This window comes from Pezoporus flaviventris, unplaced genomic scaffold (genome assembly GCF_033815535.1).
Source record: "Pezoporus flaviventris isolate CSIRO_AGI_PZ_B2104156 unplaced genomic scaffold, CSIRO_AGI_Pfla_v1 ptg000002l, whole genome shotgun sequence".
Classification (NCBI taxonomy): Eukaryota; Metazoa; Chordata; class Aves; order Psittaciformes; family Psittacidae; genus Pezoporus; species Pezoporus flaviventris.
The window spans coordinates 77061647-77086553 of record NW_026892550.1 but is presented as its reverse complement, the minus strand read 5'-3'; the positions used below and the strand labels follow the sequence as shown (position 1 = coordinate 77086553).

Genomic DNA, 24907 nt, shown 5'->3' with positions numbered 1-24907 from the left:
ATTGAGCGAGAGAGAGGGCTCGGCGGGAGGCGGAGGCAAGGGAGGGAGGGCGGGGAGCGGCGGAGCATCGTCTGGCGGGGAAAGCGAGGTACCAAATGACTGTGAGGAAGGGCGGCAGCCGCCACCGCCGACAGAGGAGCCAGCCGCGGCGCAGCATTGGCAGCATCCCCGGCAGGAGTCCCGAGGCCCGCGGGGGCCCGGCTCCCCCCCGGCCGTCTGGGCGGCTATGTCCGCGGGCGGCAAGCGGCGGGAGGGCCGCGGGGCTTAGGGCACGGGCGACGGCGGGGCTGAGCCGGGCCGGGTCCCCCCAGCCCCGCATGGCGCGGGCCTGATGCCGGAGCGCGGCCCGGCGCCGCGGCGGCGCTGCGGGAGGAGGATGGCGGTGCTGGCGTGGAAGTGGCCACGCACCCGCCTGCCCGTAGGGGCCAGCGCCCTGGGCGTCTTCGTGCTTTGCTGGCTCTACATCTTCCCCGTCTACCGGCTGCCCGACGAGAAGGAGATCGTGCAGGGGGTGCTGCTGCAGCAGGGCAAGGCGTGGAGGAGGAATCACACTGCGGTCGCCCTGTTCAGGTAGCGCTGTGCGCGGCCCAAGGGCAGCCGGGGACGGAGGAGCGGGAGGGCAGGTGACGAGAGCCCTCCCCACCCAGCCGAGCCCCGAACTTTGTATTTTCCCACCCAAGTCTTTGTTGTTTTCCCATCAGGAGAAGGGCAGTCAGGGCCCCTCTTGCCCAGCAAAACTTTTTGGGTGTCTCTGCTTGCGGCAGGGACAAGGGTCTCAGCTCCGAGGATGGAGGGTTGTGTCTCCTCCCAGGGAAATAAACCCACCTTGGATGCCTTTGCCAGGAGGGCTGAGGTTTCGGAGGCTTGCAGGGTTGCCTGCACAATAGCTTTCTAGAGAAAGGCTGCACCGGCAGCCCTTCTGGCCGCTACCGGAGCGGGGTCTCGGAGCCTGCTTCGCCTGCGGGCCGTGACTGCCGGGGGGGAGCTCCTGCAGCTCCCGGGGACCCGCGGGGGAAGGTTTGCGTGGATGTGCATCCCTGCCGACATCTTCGCGCAGCGGAACACTTTGGAAGCTCCGCGTTGGTCCTTGACTCTCTGCGGTTTATTATAGAAACCACGTGAAAAGGCTCTTCTGGGTTTTTTTCCTCCTCTTTTCTTTTGGCATGGCTGGGAAATGGCGATAATCCTGGGAGCCCTTTTCACCTTCCCCAGCCGCACGGGAAAGAAGGAACGTTGCAGTCGGTGCCACAGCTGGTAGCGGTGGAGAGCCGGGTCCCTGCAGCGGGGAGGATTGTTTGAATGACCCTGGCTGAAAAGCGTGTGCTGTGGAAGGAGGTTTGCATCCCCTCGAAAATTTCTCAGTGTGCCTGGGTAAAATGTACACAATTGGAAGAGAAGTCGATTTCCCTCGCTTTCCCAGAAGGAAGCTGGGCTTTCTCTCTGTCCTCTAAGTAACAAATGAAAGATCAGAGTGACTTGTAACCAAATTGCCTGCAAAAAGGCCTCTTTCTTTATTAAATGCCAAAATGAATAATTCTCCAAGGGACTTAGTTTATTCTTTTCTTATTTTTTTCTTATTTTTTCTTATTTTTTATTTTTTTATTTTAAGTGTTGTACACTTAAAAGTGTTGTACAGCTTTATTTGATGTTCTTCAATATTTTTTGTATGCAACTCAACTTGCCTTTGTCGTGAACTGTAGCCGGACCGTGGTTGTTTAGTATCTCATCTGCAGGGATAACAGAAACTTCACGTTTTTTCAAAAGCACTTTCCTCCTTTAGCTCTGAAGCTTGCAGGAAATATAAGCAACGAGAGGTGATAAGCAGGCATGTGTTAATACTGTCTCATTACGTAGGCCTGGTGGAAGTTCTCTCTATAATACAGAGCTAGCAATAAGGTACAGATGCATGATCCTTTTCCTAAAGCAATAACAGTAGAAACTAGGTTGATCTTCTCAGTTACTAATTCATGTTAATCTCATGGTACCACAGATTCACTTTTTGAGGGGTAGATAAATCTAGGTTTTTAAAAAACTAACCCTGATAGGTGATGTAGGAGAGAGTTTGATGTAGTATTTTTCATGTTTGTATACCAAATGTTGTTTGACTATTGACAATGCTGCTGCGGCTTCAGTTTAAAAAACAGTTTTTAGACCATTTCCACCACATGGTTAGTAACAAAAACTCTGCATGGCTTGTCAGCTATTCCACTTGCCCATATGTTTTTCCACTCCCTAAGCAGAGTGATTTAGCTCAGAGATGCTACTGAAGAAAGTCTCTTGCAACAAAAGGAGCTATTGTTTCTTGTATGTGCCTCTTGATGAGTTGGTGAGGCGCTAAATACAATGAGCTTTAAATCAATCTGCTTAAAAAAAATAAAGCTATAAAGAGGAAATGTACATGTGAGAGATGTATTGAGTATGCCATAGTTTTCAAATAACTGTGACATAGGACTTTTGCTTCTCTTCGTATTGGTAGGAGGTTATGAAATTGAAGCTCAGGTAGGTGGCTGTACATTGTCCGGTGATTAGCAGAAACAATCTCCTGCTCTTTGCTGTGGTCCTGCTGTCTCTGTGCAAGAGCACTGTAAAACCTCCAAGTTTCAGTTTCTACTGGAAGCCACCTATGAATGTGAGTCTATTTTATCTGGGAAGGAGGTATAGGGCTTCAGAGAAATCCCACGTGCGGACTTCACAGTAATATGGCTTTCCATAAAAGCCTAATATTAAATGGGATCTAATGTATTATTTCAGACTGGCATTAATTGCCATTCCTGCTTGCTCTTCTGCCACATTCTGGTTGCCAACCTATTTTGGTTTTCCTCAGTTTTGAAGAATAAATTTCAATTTGTCCGTGTTAAAAATCTATATGAGAAAGTGCAAACTTTCACATTACTGCTTTGTGTAATATGATGGCATTTGTAGTACTGTACAGGGGTTTGAATAACCAGGTTTTTGCTAGGCACAGAAAGCATTTGACAGGCTTGTCAAATGGTTTTGACATGTTTTTCATCTCCTATAAACTTGCTGGACTCCTATTGTTGAAGTAGATTATTGTCCCCAAGTAATTAACTTGATAGAAACACACTTTTCAGATCTCATTCCCTGTTTGCCTTCTGTATTGGGATCAAAGACAACTTCACTAAGTAACTTGGTGAGATCAGTAAAAATGTCTGAAGGTAATTTGGGTTCAGCTGAGTGCCGGGAACTCCTCCACCTCCACTGCTCGCTCTTTCTCCTCTGCAGCCAGAAACCTCGTGTAAAGATCTGACCCATGTAAACTCTTGCTTATTCAAGAACCCATACTGTCCTGGTACTTGTGCACCCTTACATGAGGGTTTTGTCTTTGGATATGGATTTGCAGAACTGGTTTTCAAAAATAAAAACCTCTGTAAATAGTCACAGATTGCTGCCTTCGAGGCCTGTTTTGCCTTACTGCAGCTGTGGGAGTAGCAAAATGAGCAGGATTAAGCCTTTGACTCCAGTGTGAGTCTGGGTTAAAAGTGTGCTCACAGCCTTGACTCTGCATATGCAGCTTCCATGAGTAACCGTGGCATGATGTGTGTGCCAAATCCCACTGCCAGTGGAGCAGTGACTGTGCAAGAGCTCTTGGTTCTTAGATGGAAGGGTAGGACCTGGAAAGCCTGAAGATACAACTTACATTATCAAAAGAGCTCTTGCTCCAAATCCTTTCCTTAGTTGATCATAGTTGCCTTTAAAGTCCTCAAATTCTGGGCATTTGGAGGTGAGCACAGTTTACCAGCAAGCTATTTCTATTAGTGTCCTTCAAATTTCAGGTCATTAGTGGTTGAGGGTAGTCAAACTCTCTGCTCTCCTCTCTGACAAAGCTGAATAATGGTCTGTCAGTCAGATGGTAAACGGTTGGATCTTGAACTACAAAGTGGTTGGAATAGGAATGAGATCGTCATTAGAGTCACTAATGGCTAATGTGTCTAATTTACCTGTAGTATAATGGCTTGTCATCCTCTGAGGTGGTTAATATTATTGCACCCTAATTGTTTTTACAGATTGCTTTTTCTTTCTTTCTTTCTTTTTTTTTTTTTTTTTTAAGGGCGTAGAGCTGCTTAAATTATTTAGGCAAAAATGTTGTTTGTTGTTAGTGAAGTAGTAGGGCAAAGGTGGATCTTTTCATCTGCCTTAAAAGCTTCGCACAATCGCAAATCCCAAGTGCCATATGTTTATCTGACACTTCTGCTTCATTTGTTGCCCCGGGTAGATCCTCCTTTAGGGAGTGAGTATGCTTGTGCGGGGCAGTGGGCTTTTGACTGTCAGGACTCCCACTGAAAGGGTTTGAGGGTGACTGGTGACTAGTGATTTCGGTTAGAGGTTCTCCAGGAATAGATGGGACGATCTTGTCAGCAAGGCAACAGAAAGGCTACCTTTGAAATTCAGATTGTGTTCGTGCTTCTGCTGCAGCATTTTTGCGTGATACTGAAAGGTCACCCAGGGCTTCTTCTGGAGGTGGCTTGATTGAAATGATGGCAGGTGTCTCCTGTGAACACACTGTTTGTGACCTGCCTCCAGTCCGGAGCATCTGCTACAACTGAGCTCTGCTTCCCATCTGCTGTCCCCTCTGTCCCTAGTGTCAAACCGGCCACACTTATCTTGGCAGGTGGCTTCTCTACTTTCTTTGTCAGGTTTGATTTCTTGTCCATTTTCCAGGGACAGAGAGGAGAAGCTACTTTCCTGAAATTGCTCAACAGGGTCAGTGACTCAACTGGATGTGCTGGACTGTGGTGCTTGCAGTGTGGATGTGGACACACCGCATGAAGCCTCTTCTACTGCCAGCTTTCATGTGTCTTGCAAGAATAAGGTTCTGTCATTGCTACGTGCCATGCTGGAGGGGGTCTTCCTACTGTAACTGTCTCTGCCAGCTGCTCTCTGCCAGCTGTTAATGTCTGTAGCTAGAGTGCAATCACAAGAGGCACCAAAGAGCACCCCCTTGTGCAAATAACTCTTCTTTCTACATTGTATTAACACAGAACTAGAATTCCAAGTCACTTCCCTGTCTGTTAAGATGAATGCTCTTGCCAAGTCAGCAAGACTTTCTTTAGTTCAAATGGCTTTTATTTCCTTCTCTTTTGATGTGAACATTGCAAATTAGAATCCCTACTGCAGTATTTCAAGGAAAATCTGGGATGAAACTTCACATTGCTCAGGTTGGCTAGATAAGAGTTTTGCCCTACTTGGACAATTTTGTCAGATACTCACTTATCTCTGCTTCTTTCACTGAGACATGTGAAGTGTGGAGTCAGGATTAGAGCTGGGAGATGTTATATTAGATTAGTTCTACCTCTGTGGCCCATGGAGCCCTGTCCTGAAACCACTGGATATGCTCAAATGTTGTTTGCTGGCAGTGGCCAAATCCAGCTAATTTGCTCTCCTGAGTAGGTGTCACTACTGCCTGGCTGTGCATTTAACTTGATTGTTAATGTTTTGAATGAATTTTTTTTTGGTTGGTTTTGCTTCATTAGGGACAACCAGGTATTTGTAATTTGTAGTTACTTGGCATCTCCAGTTGAGATGGGAAGTTTCTTTGGTGAAGAGGTACAATTTGAAGATCAGGTTAAAGGTGAAAGGAAAATGGTCTTATTCAATTTTATCATTTGCAGGCTGTGATGAAAAAAGCAAGCTGTAGAGAGATCTGGCTCCATATCTTCAAGGTCTTTCGATGTCTTTGGATACCTAAATTACATGAGAACAATAAGAATTAGTTATCTGAGTTAGCTCGTGACATCTTTGCAGATGAGGGCTGTGGTGACAAGATAGGAATTGACTTAAATTCTGGAGATCCAGCTTATGATATCCTCCTTCATTGTCCCTAAATAGTGTTTTCTTACAGACTTCGCTTCCGGCTTCACAAAACAAACAGTTGAGATCCCTATTTCTAGTACCTGCTCTTGCAAAGTTTTGGATTGCTGCTTTACTTTGAAAGTGTAAGATCTCCAGTGCTGCAGCATTTATGGGAGGGTGGAGCTAACTCCCCAAGGCTTTTTTTTCTGTTAGCTGGGAGCATCTGAAGGCCCAGGGCCAGGCACTGGGGAACAGGAGGAACAGAAACTTCACTGGAATTTATGTTACCTGACAAAAGCCCCAAAAGTCTGGTATGTACATACAGAGACACCACTGGATGTATGTATTTTCACATCTGTGATTTCCCTTTTTCTGCCTTATAGCGGGTGGAATGGGCCCTGAAGTATACATACAATATAGTAATTGGCGATTTATTCCTCTACTTGCAATTTTCATCTTCAGTGCAGCCAAGAGTATTGCTCCAATTTGATGTGTGTTCAATGACATATATAAAAAGACCTATTTTTGAGCCTAGTTCCTACTAAATGCATGGAAAATGAATTGTCTTAATCCCCTCAGAATTTATCCTCACACAGTGAGGTTAAACCTCACTGAACTGAGGAGGGTGTTTGGACTGCAGTCTTCTGTTCCAGTTTTCTAAGTACTTAATTTTTATTCTTTGTATATAAAGCTTTTTATGCATGTATTTTCCAAAATACAAGAAAAGTTCTCCTAATGTTAAATCATTTTAACATAGCTGCATGCAGGTAAATTCATACTGAAGTACATTAATCCATGTTATGAAGTATTTGCATGCCTCAGTGGAGGTTCAGGCTTTGTCATGCCATGATTTCCACATACACAAGACCACAGACAATTCTTCTCTCAGGTCTTGGAATCTAAACTGATAGATAAAGAGAGGGTGGGGTGGCACATGGCACTGATAAGTCCCTTAACCCTAACAAAGTCTTTATCAGGTAATTATTACAGAAGCTCTGACCTTCATGAAGAATCAGCTTGTTGCCTTGACCTTAGTGGTATCTGAAATTTTTAACAGGGTGAGTTACACTGTAGAGAACAACATCCTGTCTTTAACCAGGATTCTGGAGGTTATTTTCCCACTGCTATGTTCAGGAACAAGGTGAAGGGTGTGAAATTAGATTGTTATAAAACATTTTATGGCCAGCAGAGTGATGGTGGTTGTTGTATTAAATAAACAATAAGCAATTTTGACTTCTCCTCTTCCATCTGCCTGGAAAATGCCCTCCTGAATATCTTGGCTTACAGATTATCTTTTCAAGTGGAGCTGTAGTTACACTGAGGCTTTCAAAGGTGCTGGGAACAGCTGAATAGAAATGGCTGACATTTTTGTCTTCCATGTTTGCTGTGAGCATCATCTCATTTCCTGAACAAACATTTCATTTATCTCTTTTTTTTTTCTCTCTCTCTCTTTTTTTCCTCCCTCCAACTCTTCTCAGTCAATTCCCATTCTCAAGCTGCTTGGTGTCCTCCTCAGCTTTCAGGAGAGCCCCAGACCCTTTGGATGGCGCCTTTTCTAATTATCCAGTCAGCATTCACAGCAGTGATATAAAGAACTTGTGTGAAATTATTTACTCCTTTATCTCTCTCCCCTACTGAGTTGCCAGTCACCTACTTCAGAGCCCTGCAGCTCCCACTGATGCTCAGGGCATCTGTCGTTTTCCATCCTTGACGTGCCTATTGTTGGCTATCAGGCTTTTCAGGTAAACCGTGAACTTTACCTTGATGTAGTAGCAAGATAAAGTCTCTACTTACCAGGTTGCCTTTGCTCTGAGGATGCACAGCCAGCTTTAATTTAAAAGCTGCTATATAGCTTGCCGATATTTTAGTGAGTGCTAGGAAAACAGCTCAGCTATTTTGCTCTGCCTATTTCTGGAATGCCTGAAGTGACCATTGATGTAATAGAGGAGCAACGGCTTTGTATTTCCTGTCAATGATGAAAGACAAATAAACAAAATATATATTAATTTTTTTCCCAGTGAAAAGAATTTAATGTTTTTCTGTGTGCTCTGTCTTGACCAAATGTCAACTCTGGTGATTCTGTTTCTCCTGCCTTAGTGCTTGGAGATTCCAAAGTGTACAGTGCTCTTGTGCTGTTGGTCCTGTGGTGCGCTATGTCCCAGCACAGGGTGATGAAGTATCTGCTGCTATAGGGGATGCTCAGAAGTACCACAAGAATTGAGATAACCAGGCTAAAAAGCACTCAAATAGGCAATGAGGAGGTGATGCTTAATCCAAGGTTCATTGACACCTGCCTCTCACAATAAAAGCTGGTAAGACTTAGCCTGAATGGCAAACGGAATGAAGACTCTCCAGTTAGTTAGCAATGTTTGAATCTTTTGACTGTTAGGGGAGACTCGATTCTATTCCCTAGGTACTTTTATACAGCTAAGGAAAAAGACTTGTAAAGGAAGTTAGGGAAATTTTGTCTCCATGACTAGTTATCTCTTGTAACTAAACTTTGGGTCTTGGTCACCATTGAAATCACTGTGGAATTCTGTGAATATTTGCCAGTCTGTACATAAATTATCACTGATATGGTGCCTTAAGCTTGTGGAGAGATATTCTGTGCCATGAAGGATTTTCAGTCCACAAACGTGTGTAGTGAATTTATCCCAGCTATGCAGATTAGGAGTTTTGATTAATGGAGTGGGTTTTCCCTCTGTTACTACAATTTTTAATGTGAAGAAAGTGGGCTGTTTGCTAGCAACAGGCTTCCTGAATGTTCTCGGAAAGAATGATCCAAATACTTGTGCTGAGGTTTTGGTAGGTACTGGTCCTTCTTGCTACTGGTGCCTGGAGGTACCAACTTTCTACTTGTAAAGTGCTTAATGCTTTTGTGTAGTTTCTTGTCTTCTTTCTGTGGTTTCCTCTGAAGCACTAATCTGTTTAAAAGATAATAGAATATCTCTTTATTCCATATGTAGTATTCATCTGAGAAATGAACCCCTGTTCCTGGATGGCGACTTGCAGTTTTGTTTTCCCTAATAAGTTGCAATGTTAGCAACTCTGACATTCTGGTCCTTTTTCTAAATATTGATAAACTTTTAATTACCAATGGGTAAATATTTTCATGACATTTTGTGCTCTTACATTTGTCACAGATCCTCCCCAGAATTTAAATGATGGTATATTACCATTTGTAATAGGTTGTATGCTGTCTGGCTCAGTATTTAAAAGCACTCATATGAAATCAGGCATGTGCCTTTGCAGGCAAAAACATACGCAAGGATTAACCAGAACCAAAGAATGAATCTTCAGCTGCTGATGAAATTCACATTCTCTACTTTTGATCATACTTTTTATTCCTCAGGCTAAGTGACTGTTTGCTATATCCATTGTCCTTTTCCTTTATCTGCTGTTCTTTGTTCCCTAAGTCCCATCTGGGGAGTAAGAAAACATCCATCATAGAGCTTGTGTACGGTTTGCTGCCATAGCCCGGCTCAGCTGCCTGGTACATGCATTTTCCTACCTCCCCCAGATCAGTCTAGCGTGTTCGGTCTCTGTCAGCTCTCACCTGCAAGATAATGCTACTGGTCAGAAGTGCATGCCTCAGCTTCATGCCATTACGTTGCATTCACTGGTGGCCTCCAAGCAGCAGTGCTCCCTAATGCCTCGTGTGATCCCTCACATGGTGTTGTGCTTTGGGCCCTACAACATTGCCCTGTGCCTGCGACCCACTGGCCCCACAGCACAGGGATCTTTTGGTCCCATACACAGTTGCCCCATGGCAGCACTTCCATGTAATTCTCAGGTGCTCCTCAAGACTTCCGCTGTAGTCATGGGAGTCAGAGGGGGAGAGGGTATTTGGTGAGTAGCAACTCATGTGAGAGCTGCATGTGTGGAATGGGAGGAAATTAAGAACTGAAGAAAAGCAAAGAAGAGAAAGGAGGTATTGGGCTAGCTGGGGAGATGAACATAAGTATTTGTTATTCTTTCTCCTTGAAGCATCTTTTCAGCTGGTCTTCATGTTCTTTTATGGTGAACCTGGCCCATGGGAGTCCCTGGCACATGGGAGTGTGTTCAGTCTCCAGGTCATGGAAAAGCTTGGTGGGAGCAAAAAGGCTGGAAGCCCCAGGAAAGGTGGGAGCTGCAAGGTCTGTTTGCTCTATTACTAGACTGTTGCAGTGAGTGCTTCATTAGACATCCCTAGGTACTTGGAAGCACAACATTTAAGATGTAATCTTTAGATTGCTTGTTTATGGATGATTTACTGCCATCCACTCAGGCAACATGAGGTTCCTATTTTTCCGAGTGAGGTGCAGACTCCTGCATTGTGCCATTTGTAGTTAATGACACTGTAAAAAGCATGAGAATAAAGCCATATAGGGTATGGCCATAATATGGGATAAAAATGAGATGCAGTATTCATGAAGCAATAGTGGGTGACTGCTGTTGGGTCAGATGAGAATGGGAATGATGGGGAGAAGTCTCTTACTACAGCTTGCTTAAAGATCAATTGTAACCATGCACACACAAACATGTGCAGGGCTCCTTGCCTCTCCTGGCCTCCCTCTGATTGCTGCTCTAGGGGGCACATAATAACAGAGCAACTCGTACAATTGCTAACCATGAAGACATGCAAACAGTGAGCAGACGCAGAGGGTTGTGGAGTGGGAAAAGTGTTGGCTTGTTTCTTTCCCCATCTTTTAAGCACATGAATGGGTAAGAGCAGAGCTGTGAGATCAGTGAAGTGGTGCAGTTCTGAAGCACAGAGGATGCTTCTGTGTTACATTATGTAGGATTCTTTGCAATGAGTGCTACTGTCTGGCACGGGTTAAGACTTCCCTTTTTTTTTTTTTCCCAAATGATTGTTGCACATGGGAAGTCCGGGTTAGTATGTGTATGTGTGTTTGATGGGTCTGATGAGGACAGCTGTTTCTGCAGTACGAGAGTGAACTATCAAGATTGGAGTTCATGCCAATGCTTGAATAAGCCAGTGTAGGCAAATTTATAATTAGAGAGCTTGCATCAGTGGACAACTGTATGTTTCAGTGTGATCCAGATGTGTCTGCAGAGCAGCAGGATTTCCAAAAGAGTCAGAACAAAGAAAGTTTTGAAAGGCAAGTGAACAAGTACAGAGAATCTTCCACTAAACTAAGTTGTGTCTTGGGCAGGAAAAAGAGGGGTAAAAATGCCTTTCTAGCAAGGAGGGGGAAAAAAACAACACAGAAGGATCTGTGAAGTGCATAGGAAGATTCTGGGCCATGCCAGAGCAGTTGATTGCAGCCCAGGTTGAGTGAAAAATATCTGAAAGAAATATGTGCCTTAGTTATGTGGTGTTTAAAATTTATCACTGTGAGGGGCTTAATTTAAGAGTATTGGGAGACCTGTTGCGAAGGGCCAGGCTCTGGAAATGTGACACTCAGCAGTGCAGGGCATGCCCATCAGTGAAATTTCACCTGGGTTGGTGATGGTTACTCCTCTCCTAGAGCAAAGCAGGAACAGATGCTGAGCTATGTATACTTGTGGTTAGGGGCAGTTAAGATGACTTGGGGAATGCTATGAAGTCTGCTATTGCTCACCCTTCTCGTAGTTGTGCCAGCTCCTGCAATTAGGTGAACGTGTGATAGTTTTAATTTCATGGAATAAAAGTGAAGAAGGTGTTTTCTAGTCCTCATAGCTAAAGTGAAGGGCTTGAAAACATGAATGCCTGCTTGTGCCCCAAAAGGCAAATGAAAATCCACCGTGGGTTGTTGTTTTTCAGATGCCTAATTTTTGTGCCTTAATCATAATTTTTGGGGCCTGACTCATGATTTTTAAATGCTAGGGATTGCTGTAGTGAGAATTGCATATCAGCCTATAATTAGATGTTTTTATTTTTTTAACTAAGGAAACTGCAACAGTGAAGGGAATAGGAGAAACAAAACCAATCTGGGCATTCCTTTTTAGGTCATAGTATTAATTGAACATTTTGTCTTGGCACCCAGCAAGCATCTAGTGCAAACACACTTGCTGAGCCTTATGGACAGCTGCTGAATGTCTCCAGGGTTTAGTATACCCAGTTGGACAAAGCATTAAAAATGCACATGAGACATTTATTCTTTCTGTCCCACTCCAGTCATAGCATTTTAATTTTTAAGCATACCCAGAAGGGAACAACAGAGTGTGGAACTTGAGCTAGCTGATCCAAAAATGGTAGCAACAACAAAAAGTAAACCTACCATTAGAGAAATCATGTGTTTTGATAGTTCTGTTTAGACAACAGAACAAGTGAAAACACTTATCTAGTGTGGTTCAGTAAATGCTAATGGGGCCAGCATGTGATAACATGTTTATTTTTGCCTTGGGTCTTTGATGAGTGAACATAGTGTTTTTTCTCATTTTGTTTTAAAAAAAGCCTGGTTTGTGCTTCACTTGTCAAACAGGCCATTGCTAGTGACAGTCTTGTACTAAGAGGGTTGAGATTGTTGTTCTTCCCCATGTAATCTGTGAGAAAATATATCTGTTGGCCTGCGTGGTTATTCTGTCAGTTGGTTGTGTAAGTTTAGTGCAAATTCTGTCTCTGTAGAACAGCAGATCTGCATCACGGAGAAAAGCAGAGTTAACCTCTGCTGGCATGGGGGCAATGGGCTGGTGGGTGTGGGTGAGCCCAGCAGAGTGTGGGCTCTTTTCTCTGTAGGATCACCAGGAACATGTGTGTAGTGTGTTTTCACTTGGAATTATAGGTAAACTTAAGTGAGTATGGGCTTGCTCACGACTGTAGAGCTTAATAAGTTATTTCCCAGATTTGACTTACTCATTTGGTTTCGGGTGGTGTCTTGTGTGACTGTGCAGTCTGTCTTGTGAGACTCTTGCTCCAAACTCTTGGTCCTTTCCATTTAAAGAGTGAGAACTTATTTTGCCTTAGAGAAATTAAGAAGAAATTCTAAAAGTCCTGAGAAGCAAGTCATTTCCACTGCTGAAATGCCCCCAGTCTATAGGTAATTCTTAAGCAGTTTGGTAACTGCTAAAAACAGATTAACTTTCAACAAGTTTAATGTATAAATATCTAGGCTTTGTAATTCCATTAACACCTTTTTGGGTCTAAAGTAAATAAGTTTAATGTATCGAGAGGGAAAATCTCCCAAAATACACTGGCTCTGGACTACGCATTGACCACATAGATGTGATTTAAAAGTATTTTTAAACCAGCTTTCTGGCAATATACCTATCTTAAGATGCACATTTGAAGGACTGAGTAGGTTGAACAATTTATTTAATGAATTTTTACTTAAATTCTCATACTTAGCAGATTTCTTGCCTTAATTGCTTCAAGTACTTTTGCTTGCTGTCTTCAGCACCATCTTTTAAGTGTTGATACTGTAAAAGACCATAAGACTTACAAAAGTTGATTCACAATATAAGTACTTTGAGTACTCTGGGCTCATCCTTCCCTGTGAGGAAGCTGGTACACTCTCAAATCAGTGCTAACTAACACTTTCTTCTTTGTTTATCGAAGTTATTGAGTGTCTCGATAGCAGACCTGCACTGGTCGACTCATCCATTTACTTTAAACTGAAGCAGTTCATGAAGACTCAAAGTTACTGTCTACAGCCAGCATTGCTGTAATGTCCTCTCTGCTTACCAGATCCTCTTTTGAACACTGGTATTCGTTGCTGGTTTAGTAGCTGTTTGCTGGAGGGATCCCTTGCTGTCCTATGCCTTAATATCTGGACCCTCCCGGTATTGGTAAGGTAAAGAAATGTCACAAGTGTGCTGGTGGAGAAGTACCTTTTAGGGTTTCTGACTTCCTTTTCCTCGTCATGCTCTTGCAGTTGTGGATGCCCCATCCCTGAAAGAGTTCAAGGTCATGGTGTATGGGGCTTTGAGCAACCTGGTCTAGTGGAAGATGTCCCTGTCCATGACAGAGGAGGTGGAACCAGATGATCTTTAAGATGCTTTCCGATCCAAACCATCCTATGACTCTATGATCCCTCTCTGCATAGAGGCCAGGTGGTGGCTGTGAATGTTGTCCCGTGAGAGCTTACTCACCAGGTGACATTGCAGGCATGCCAGCCCAAGAATAACTTGTGTCCTGGTGTTTCTGAAGCGGATTACCTTAATGCTTTGGATCAACTCCAGAACTACCTCAGCTGTCACCAGCATCTCTTCCCACTTTAAAGAGTAGGTTGTTCTATAAATAGAAGTGTTAGTTAGGCTTCATTTTGTCCCAGTTCCCTCAACTTCTTTTGTCCCTTGTGAGATGTCCATGGAGTGAGAGGCAGCGGGTGCTGATGGAGCAGCTGGCTGTGCTCAGGCAGGGTGCACAGCTCTGCTGACATGGGGCTCATAAATTTGGGTCTTCCTTCCACCCAAGTTGGGATCTTTATTAGACTTGGTACTTTCCCTCTTCAAATGTTGCTGAAGTTAACCAGGAAATTCAGAAGTCTGTGAGGTGGACAGGGTAGGTATGTCAGCCAGAGCCCTCACTTAATCTTTGTATTTAAAATACATCCTTGTGTCCCTGGTGCCCTCACACTTGCTTGCTGACTGCCAGAGCTCTGCTTCGCTGTCTTTCTCAGCCTTTCTGGGGTGGGCCAGCCCGTGCTCTGTGGGAAACAACCTCCTCTTTGTGGCTAAGGGCAGGCAGCCAGACCTCTGTCCTCCTCCTAGCAGGTCTCCCCTGCTGGGAGCCCAGCTCCGACCAAACCATGTATACCACAGCGAGCTGTCAAAGTGGGAGAAGACAAATTCACTTATTCTCAAGGGCAAGAGTGTGCTCTTTCCTGCCTGCAACAAACTATGTACAATGTTCCTTCTCCCCTCCCTGTGCCAGTCTTGACCTGGTTGCTGGGTTAGGGGCCAGATGTCTTCCTGAAGTATTCTTATTCTTACTTAAAAACAGAGTTTTGTATTGGGAAATGTGTCAGAACCCTGTTGTCAGATGAGAGAAGGACAATTTAAGAACAGTTCAGCTAGGCAAGATAACCTCAAGAGGTCACAATTAATTAAAACAGCATGGGTTAAATTATAATCTCAGCTAAAATGATCAAGTATCAGATGGAAGCAGGTCACTTGACTAAATTGGGGGTCCAGTTTCAATGGCCTATGTGAAGTATAAGAGGCTGTGAAACTGTAATAGGAGAGGGCATTTTCATGCCACAAGAGAGGAGGAATAGGAATCATTTTGTTCTAGAGAGAACTGTTAAAGTGTTGAGATTTTGAAGTAGAGTGATGAAATATGTGGAGTACAGCCCACTCACTGCAGCTATCTCTGGTACCTGTCCTACTTAAGAGCTGTGGTAGGGAAAATGTCCATATGGTTAGCAATAAGACAGGAAAACAACATTTGTTGCTCTGTTTTTTTCATTCTGTGATTGCATGTTGCCAACTAGACAATCCACAGAGTCGGCATCTAGTGAACTTTGCTTGCTGAGGTTTAGACTGCCCTCTGGGACATAAACAACTCATGCTTAGGGAGGATGAATTGCAATGGGCAATTCTTTGATTTCCCATATCTAAACTTGGAGTTGGTTATTACGGTTTTGGGGTGAGACTTTAAAACAAAGGCTCTCTTTGTTCTGTCTGGATGCCACTTGTAGCATTTTTGCCGAGATGACCTCTCGCTGTACTGGTAGGGTTGTACACATGGTTGGCATTAAATTGAAGCATAGATAACATGCATTTAGAAACAGAGACTCAGAGCTGCACTGTGCTGAGGTTATTCAGTTACTCCAGAATTCCTTGGCCACCCGCACTTGGCTAGTTTTGGTTCCAAACTGTGCAACAGCTCTGGGAAGGTGAGGGATTTGTGCGGGCTGACATGGAGCTTTTACACCTCTCACTGTCAAATGCCAGCACCTTCTCCAAACTGGTATCACTGGGGAGGAGGCAGAATGGAAAGTGGATGAAATTCTTTGTCTCTTTGTTCTCTTGCTCTGATTTTCATCTCCTAGCTTCTGCCCCAAATATAGTTGCTTGTGAAAATACATCCTTTGGGGATCTGCAGGGCAGATTTGTGAGAAGAGTGCTGCATAAATCAATTGATAATGGACTTTTATTGCAGTGTATAAGAACACAGAAATGTCTTCAGTAGGACAGATTACTAGATGAAGTCCATTTAGTTTCCTATCTCTGTCAAGGGCTGTTACAACCCAGACTGGCTAACTCAGGGGGTCTTAGTGGTTTTGTGATTCCCTTGGGCTAAAATGAGGTGCAACAACACTAAACAATTGATTAAACATTTTAAATTTATGGCAGATGCAACCTGAACTTGCAAAATGTAATGGTAGGCAGCCTGGGTTCTATTGAGATGTTTGTAAGAGAGAGAGTGCACAAGAGAGATACGGTGATGGGCACATGCGTTGCTCCCTGGAGTTGTGCCTTTTATAGTCTAGACCCCACCTCTCCATCATAGAATCATAGAATAGTTAGGGTTGGAAAGGACCTTAAGATCATCTAGCTCCAACCCCCTTGAAATGGGCAGAGACACCTCACACTAAACCATGCCACCCAAGGCTCTGTCCAGCCTGGCCTTGAACACTGCCAGGGATGGAGCATTCACAACTTCCCCGGGCGACCCATTCCGGTGCCTCACCACCCTTACAGTAAAGAACTTATTCCTTATATCCAATCTAAACTTCCCCTGTTTAAGTCTGAACCCATTGCCCCTTGTCCTATCACTACAGTCTCTAATGAAGAGTCCCTCCCCAGCATCCTTATAGGCCCCCTTCAGATACTGGAAGGCTGCTATGAGGTCTCCACGCAGCCTTCTCTTCTCCGGGCTGAACAGCCCCAACTTTCTCAGCCTATTTTCATACAGGAGGTGCTCCAGTCCCCTGATCATCCTCGTGGCCCTTCTCTGGACTTGTTCCAACAGTTCCATGTCCTTTTTATGTTGAGGACACCAGAACTGCACACAATACTCCAAGTGAGGTCTCACAAGAGCAGAGTAGAGGGGCAGGATCACCTCCTTCCACCTGCTGGTCACGCTCTTTTTGATGCAGCCCAGGATACGGTTGGCTTTCTGGGCTGCAAGTGCACACTGAAGCCGGCTCATGTTCATCATGCCAGTTGTGCCCCTTGAGAACTAATCTAATAATTCATCATCTTCTGTGCAGGTGCTATTGTGGGGGTGGTCTCAAAGGGTGTTTTGGGTGATTGTGAGCCTCTTCCTCAAATAAACTCTGTATGACCTCTGGTGTTATGTATGTGGTGCGTTATCATGGTGAGCCTATTGGAACACAGAACATGCCCTCCGTGTCCAATCTTAACCTTCTTCCTTGTGGCTTACAGTTGCTATGCAAACCCCACAACTTGTTTTGCTACAGTGTTTGAGACATCAACATGCATTAACTCTTTCAGTCTTTCACAAGGGCTGGCACCAAAGGTTGCAAACTCATGCAATAGACAGGGATATGTAGTATACTCTCCCAAATAAATCAATAACTCACATTACAAGGCCTACCCTTTATTAACTTTGGACAGAGCCTTGGGTGACATGATTTGGTGTGAGGTGTCCCTGCCCGTGGCAGGGGGGTTGAAACTGCATGAGCTTAAGGTCCTTTCCAACCCTACCTATTCTATGATTCTATGATTCTATTAACTTAGTTTACTACTTCCTTCAAAATTATTGTTAATTATAACAACTTTTCATATTCTGGGTGTGCACATATCTGCCTGACAGGAAACATTTCTCATGTTCACTCGGTAGCAGGAAACAAAACCACAAACCCAGCAACTGTATCAGAATCTATTGTTGGTTCATCGTGAAATCAGGCCAGTGCCGCTCTGGCAAGCTGGGGAAAAAGGGGTCAGAGAGAGTATCCTGGGTAACTGTCTTTTTTGGGCCAGCAACTGCCTCTGCTCTGGGACCCTTCTTTTTGACATGTAGTATCCACAATACTCATAAAGTGAGCAACTTCCAGTCCAAACTGGTGAGTTCAAGATCAATAAATAAATTATAGAATTTGCTACTCTCCTTCCTCACTCCCCTCAGGATCTTGAATGCCACTGTTCCGTGGGCCAAGATTTCTATTCATTATCACATTCCCCAACAGCGCTTCCTTGTTACTGATAGTAAATCCAGTGTAAGTTGACCCATCAAAACCTGTATCAAAAATTATCCCTGACGCAAAGAAATCTCCTAGGTTGCTTGCTTCAATCTGTGTTGCCCTTCCTATAGATTACAGGGCATTGTGAGTCTCCTAGTGGACCCAGAGATTGTGATCTAGAGACTTCCTTGAGTTGTTGAGAGGAGATTTCTGTTACTAGCACTATGCCTCATTCTTCTGGAACTGACAACAAACTGGAACTGGAACTCACTCTTCTGGAACTGGAAGTCTCGGTAACAGTAAACTCAGGTTACTGATCTCTTTGCAGGAGAGATGGGGAGTGGCTCAAGACCACCTGCAGCTGAAGGTGAAGCAGTAGAACATGAGAGGCAGAAGGGAAACAGGAAGATGGTTCCTCCCTTGGGCTGAAGAGCAATTCTTGACAATGGTTAAAGCACGCCTGCTATCTTGAAGCAGTTTTTTTCCCATGGTGATGAACTAGTGTGAGATGAAGGTAGAAGGTCTAAGCAGATACCAGCTTGCTGCCTGTTTGCTGTGGAGAATGGCCCTGGTTGTTGGAGCTCCAGTTGTGCAGAGTTTGCATAACTCTGTAGGAGCAGTACAGCTCCTCTTCCCTGTTCAGTTGCATCACTTGGACATGCTAGCATGGCTGTGAGTTTTATGTTTGTTTGTAACGCCTGGTTTAGAAATTCCCCTTTTGGCTCTTTTCAGGATCCATTTCCAGTATTTTTTATTATTTAGATTTCTTTGGATTGTGGATACTCTGTGAGAACTGGAGTGTACCAGCTAATTGAATGTAGGATTTCAATAGTCCGTCAAGAATCATCTGTGGCTGTAGATGTCAAATGCTTCAGGTTTCACATTCATTTAGAATTTCATAAAGTTGCACTGTATGTAATTATTGCAGACATTACAAGGTAACATGTTTTCTGTTGCTGTTGCATGCCAGGCACCTATTTATGTCTTTTTATATATAATTTTTTTTTATATATTTATGTATGTTTTATACCAGTTTACCTATCTACTACCTTAACGCTAATGAATCCTGTAACTGGATTTTTGGGACTAAAGAAGTTTAAGAAGGGTGGAAAGCTTTAAACCAGTGGAGCAGAAGCAGGAGGGAAAGTAAAACCCCAGGCTTGAATTCTGACATGAACTTTTCCTGTAGCTGTAGGGAGGCTGTTTTGCAGCATTGGAATCCTAGGGGTTCCCCAAAACGCCCTCTCAGTGTGTGTGCCTGTGCAGAGGAGGTGTGAATGCAGAGCTGGGGGCAGGTCCAGCAGATGGCACAGGCAGGAGAGGTAGATGGGAAATAAACATCTTGGCAAAGTTAGGTAGGAGTCATAGCATGTGGCAATCTGCACTTCTATGTTTGACAGGCTTTTAGGAATTCTTCTCTTGCATTCAGTGTTAACCTGTTAAAGGCCACCAGATTAGACACAGGGGTGAAGTTGGATACATTGCTTTCTTTGCCAGGACTTCATGCCTATAACAGTTTAGTACATAAATCATGTTTATCCCCAAGGAAGCTGTTTAATTGCTCTGGGTAATGGGTTTTGTGCATTGCTGACTTATTTCCAGCAGGACAGAGTATAGTGCAGGAAACGTTAAATTAGGATCGACTCAGACATGGCTTCTCTCTCCTCCTTACTTCTTTTTTACTGCCAAGCAACTGCGTAGTTTCTACTTCTGCTGCTGCTTCTATGCCTGTTTAGGCAACCTTCCTGCCCCTAGGTCCTCCAAATCAAATCCAAACCACTAAACATTGGGTATGTTGTAAAACTTTTGTATTAGTGGTGAGTGCTGCCAAATATCAGTTGTTTAACGGTAGTGTCAAAATAGCATGCAATGAGTTGGAAGCTGGATTTGTAAATATGTGATGACCTTGATGGTCAAAGCAGTTTGGATTATTGGAGTGTTTCAGAGCCCTGACAAGACAGAGTGCCTTGTGAAATTCTGGGAACTTTGGAAATGTGAGTTTTGGAAACTGTGCTTTCAGCGCCATGTGAATATTTGTCCTGAAAGGCAGCTTTATGTTCCCTGATTACACTCACAAATTCTTTCTAGCTGACTGGGGGAAGTGTTCAGGGGAATCCTGTCAGCATCTCTTGTGGTCTGGAATAGCTCAGATTACAAGCCTCTCAATGTCCTTTGAAAGCAGAATTTGACTAATAGAAAGGCAGAGTACATACTTAGAGGAAACACTTAGAGTGCTTACGTTCTGGCTGCTTGTTTGACCCATGAAATTCCAGATGTTTTATACATCCTGGAATCAAAGTGTATAGTTGTGGTGGTGAACAGTGAATTGGTGCTGTGACTATAGCCAAAGGGACTTGGCTCAGGTTAGGTTGCTAGTAGAAGAGGGGCATGACTCAGAAATTAGATGATGTGGGTAGAAAGTGAGAAAAAGTCTTTTGGACTCTTCCACATCTCTTGTTAGTAGCTAGGTTGCTTTGCAGTGAGGATTGGTTAGAGTGGAGGTCTGAGCACATTTTAAGTAATTGCAAGAGATGTTTTACATAGCTGCCAGTATGTTGGCAGCACTCTTGAGAGCAAATGGCAAAAGTGTACTTCATCGTCAGTATTTTATCCTTTCTAATGAGGTGCCAGAGGGAGTAAGGTATATGGCAGGTTTTGTTGCTGAGATATGTTTAGAAAGAAAAATAAACCCATCACTTTCCTGTGAATGTGTTCCTATTGTCTAGGCCCGGAAGTAAGCAACGGATTTTAATGATCTGTAGTCACCTATGGATATAGCAGGTTGAGGTTCATCACGCTTACTTTAACTATCTAAAAGTTAAATTTCTCTGTTAGTACTCCTGCTGCAGTTTCCTCCTGCTATAAGTAATGAACAGGCAGAGGTACTTGCAGATACTGATGGCTCTCTTCTGCCTTAGGTACCTGTATTAGGGTAGGGTAAGTGTCCTTCTGTTGACTGTAAAGTCTAGATGAGCAACATAAAATAGATGCCTAACTGTGGTGGCTGGGCTTTGGGGGTATGAGTGTCTTAGGAAGAGCTTTGAGACTTGAAGCACTTTTACATGAGTGCAAGACTGGGCTTCAACCACTAAGAGCTCCTGCATCGTGAATCAGTTATTACAACACATAGCTGTCACTCAGCCACTGATGATAGAAGTAGGAGAGCTGCAAGAAAAAATCCTGTGGTCCAGCAACTTAGCATTTACGTCTGTTTTTGCTTAATCATACAAGTTCTGCAGTGTACCCAGCTGATCACTGATAAGCTTGATTTTTTTATTTTTTTTTTTTATTTTTATTTTATTTAGGTTTTTTTGCTGGGCCTACAGAAGAGAAAGCTGTGAAGACACAGAAGATACATTGCCTCTTGTTTCTGGGACAGGTATTTGGAGATGACTGGTGAAAGCATCTCAGCTTGACCTTCCCTGTAAGAACAGACTCTTTTCAACTCAGAGCTGATGAGATGTTTTCTGATTTCAGGAAGTCTGGCAATAGCCAGAGCTCAAATGTGATGGAGTTAAAGATGAGTGCAATTGTCATTTAACTTTTTTCTATGGCTTCACCAGAAGAAGAGAATCTTAAAAAGACTTGGAATTGGAGCTTCTAATGAAAAGATGTTCCCAATTGGATGTGCCTTTCCTTTATTTTATTCCACTTGCTGCATATTGCAAAGTATTTGCAACAGTGAAACTGACTTTCTAGCATCTAGTACTCAGGCAAGTTGTAAAACGTGTTAACAAAACTGCTTTGGAAATGAAACTTATAACCATAAACAGCAGAAATGCAAGTTCAAGCTATCTTATAATCTGTGAGAGTTTTACTATTCATTTTCATCTGTTAGAACCCATCTGCCAACACACCGAAGGATCCCTGAACTCAGTTCAGAAATATCTCTGGATACGTGATCAAGTGATCATCAGCTGTTTTCAAAAGTGGAGTTGATGGTTGCAGCAACTTGGGCTGAAGGTGAAGTCTGGTGTCAGTGCTTGACAGTGCATTGAATCATGACTTTCATCTAAAATTGGGCTATTACAGCTTAACTGGTGTATAATTTGGGGTATACAGGGGCAACAAAGAACATAGTTTTGTTAATGTCCTCTTCAAGAAAGCTGAAGCAAGGCATTATTTGGCATTTATTGGATTCCCTCCCCAGGCATAGGAAATATGATATATATGACTGCAACCTCAGTAAACCACCCCCTTTATGAAATTTGCCTTTCTGGCTAATTTCATCTCAGTTCAACAGAATAATAGAAGTCTTAAAGGTAGTCAGTTCTTACAGGTTTCATGAAAAACAGTGGCTGGATAGAAGAGAGAGATCAAAACTGAGGTTTCTGATTTTGTTTGTCCTCCTCTTTGGCCAGTTGGCTTGTCCTGCAGGCAGGGCATCAGGTGGATGCTTCAGACAAAACTCACTCTGTCTCCTACACAACTGATAGTTTTGAGATGTGGAATGCAGGTTCTGAAAAGTGAGAGGAAGAAGTTTCTCTTCAAAATAGGGCTTCCTTCAGTTGTAGATCTATTCATATGTCTTTGATGGATTAAAGCTTCCCCCAAAATGTGCAACTTCGTATGCCTTTGAAAATATATGGCTCTTTCATGCTTTTTCATGTGATGCTTTTACATATTGTCTTGTCTCTGTCACACGTATAGGCATTGGCTGTCTGGTTACCCACAGCTTTTACATCTAAAAGCTCTCAGACTGATGAGGGGAAGATTATTCCCCTCCTTTTCATTTCTGTGTCCTCAGGTTTTAGGCATTTCAGGATGTTTAAATCTGTGTTATGAAGGAATTATTATTATTACTACTACTATTTGTGGCAGTTCACCTTCTATGGAGGGGCATAACCTTAACTGATCAAAGTAGTAAAGGGCTCCCTATGGACTTCCTTGTATTGGAGCATGGGGGCACTTTTGTGAGGAGCGTTATATTATGCTTACAGGGCTTTTAACTGAGTTGCAGCAGCAGGTGGGGAAGTCACTGTAGTGACTGCTTGGATCTAGGTGGCATGTATCATAGCTCTAGATATTACAAGCTCAAACGTAAGATTAGAGCTGCTTGATTTATTTTTAGTGAATCTTCTCCTGGAAGAATACAGCCACCCTGTGAAGCCGAGTATTTCTTTGTAGTGGTGCAAAACAAGCAGCAATTTCGCTGAAAGGAACAAGGGAAGTGGTGAGACCAGCTTATTTCTCCCCCCACCTCTAGCAGCACCGTCATGTACTGTAACTTTCTCTCTCAGCTGATGGTTCTGCTGTTTCGCAAGACAGTGCTTCACTAATTTCACCTCATCTCCATGAAAGCTGCTCTCTTCCTGCCAGGTTTATAAGATTGAAAAACCAGAAGAATAGCACATGAAACAATTAATCTGTTCCCACTGCCCCGCTCCCCTTTGCCTCTGAGTTCTCTCTGACAGAACTACCAGTTCATGCAGTTGTGCCATCTCATCTTTCTGACAGCTGGCTGTGAGGGCTGTATGAACAGAGCTGGAAGATCATCAGGTGCTGCTGCTGGCAAATAACATCCTTCTGTGAGATGCTGTAGACAGGCAGAAGGCCTATTAGTCCCTCCGTCGCGGCACATGTTAACTGTAGAAGCCTCGGTAGGCTTTCTAGGTTTGGCTTCATGGATTTGAATTAAACTACCAAACATAAATGATTCCATCTAAGCTAGCTTGTCTTTTTCTGGTCATTGGAGAGAAAATAGATGTCTGTTGAGTTTGAGCTGAATCACACCCTCAAGCGCTCTCTGCTACAAAACAGCCTCAGAGTGACTTGGATGGAAGTGTTTACATTTCATATACTGTAAATGAAACGAGATGTACCGTGTGTCTTCCCTCAGATGGGCGCTCAAACAGTTGTATTTAGGGGCTGGTGGTGGTGGCATTAACAAAGCAAAGTTGCAGTCTGGTGCAGTGCCAGTGAATTCCAGCATCATGTAAGGTCATTTTTCTTGAGCTGCTGTCTGCTGCCCGGAAGCCATCAGCTCATTCTGAAATTCGTCACTTCTCAAGGGAATGTGGCTGTTTATTGCACTTCCTAGGTGAGATGACAAGTCACTGCTACCATCTCTCCTGGATGTGGTAGGGGTTTCATTTGGAACAACGCAGACAACTTGGGGGTATCCTGCATTCCAGTATATTTTACTGCATGAGTAATAAAGCAGTGCTACAGTGCTGGCTTTGCTATTGCAAGTCACAACTTGTGGTGGTTTCCTTATTTATAGCTCTTTATACATCTGGTATGAGAGTCTTAGAAAAACGTCATCTGACTGAATACTAGAATTCATACTTTATTTCATACATTATAATTCATACATTATAATTTATGTTTCAAAGCTTATAAGAAGGTTTTGTGCATAGCAGTTTGAAGCAGTTGCATAAACCAAAATGTATTTTGTCTGAAAACAGGCTAAAAATATGTGTTCCAGTAGCTTTCCAGGTCAAATCTGCTCAGTTTGTAAGTAGAAGAATTGGCAGGAGGACAGGTAAACTTAAGGTTTGTCAGATGTTCAGGTGCTATTCACTGAGAAATGCCCTTTTTTTCTAGTTCATAAACATTGTTGAATAGGAAAGATACTCCCTGTCAAATTTGGCCTCATCAATGCTCCTACAATCTAAATGTTGCACAGTCTAGTGCTCCTTTGTACTTAAAATATTAACAAAGGTATGGAATAAATTGATGTGATGCTATTAAAAGAATCCATGTCTGTTTACAGTGGTATAAAAGTATATTTATTAATTTTCTTAAAATATGGTTTTTGGTCAAAGAGAGGATGCATAATCAACTGAAGTAACTGTGTATCTTTATCAAGCTATCTGAAATTTGAGTTTAAATTCAAAGGAGAGTCTAATAGAGATTCAATAATCTGAAATAATCTGAAGATTCAGAGGTTGATCTGAGCCACAGTTAAATTTCGAGAGAACAGAATTTAGGCAAGTTTGGGGAACTATAAAGTGTGAAATTTAGTGTGCCATTTGATACCATTGCTACTGCTGTCTTCTGAAAATGGTGAAAGATTTATGATCCTTGAAATGTTAAGCACTATGTTGATGTTTGTTTGGAAGGAGGTTAGAGGAAAAAAA

The 24907-nt window shown here is 43.2% G+C and overlaps 1 protein-coding gene across 1 annotated transcript in view; it reads left to right on the top strand.

Moving 5' to 3' along the window:
* The first annotated feature begins 215 nt into the window (after positions 1 to 215).
* ST8SIA1 (ST8 alpha-N-acetyl-neuraminide alpha-2,8-sialyltransferase 1) overlaps positions 216 to 24907 on the top strand; it is a 117235-nt gene continuing 92543 nt past the window's right edge. The window contains exon 1 of the mRNA XM_061444398.1: positions 216 to 570. Coding sequence (XP_061300382.1) covers positions 332 to 570 — 239 coding nt within the window. The 5' untranslated portion in view covers positions 216 to 331. The remainder of the gene's footprint in view (positions 571 to 24907) is intronic.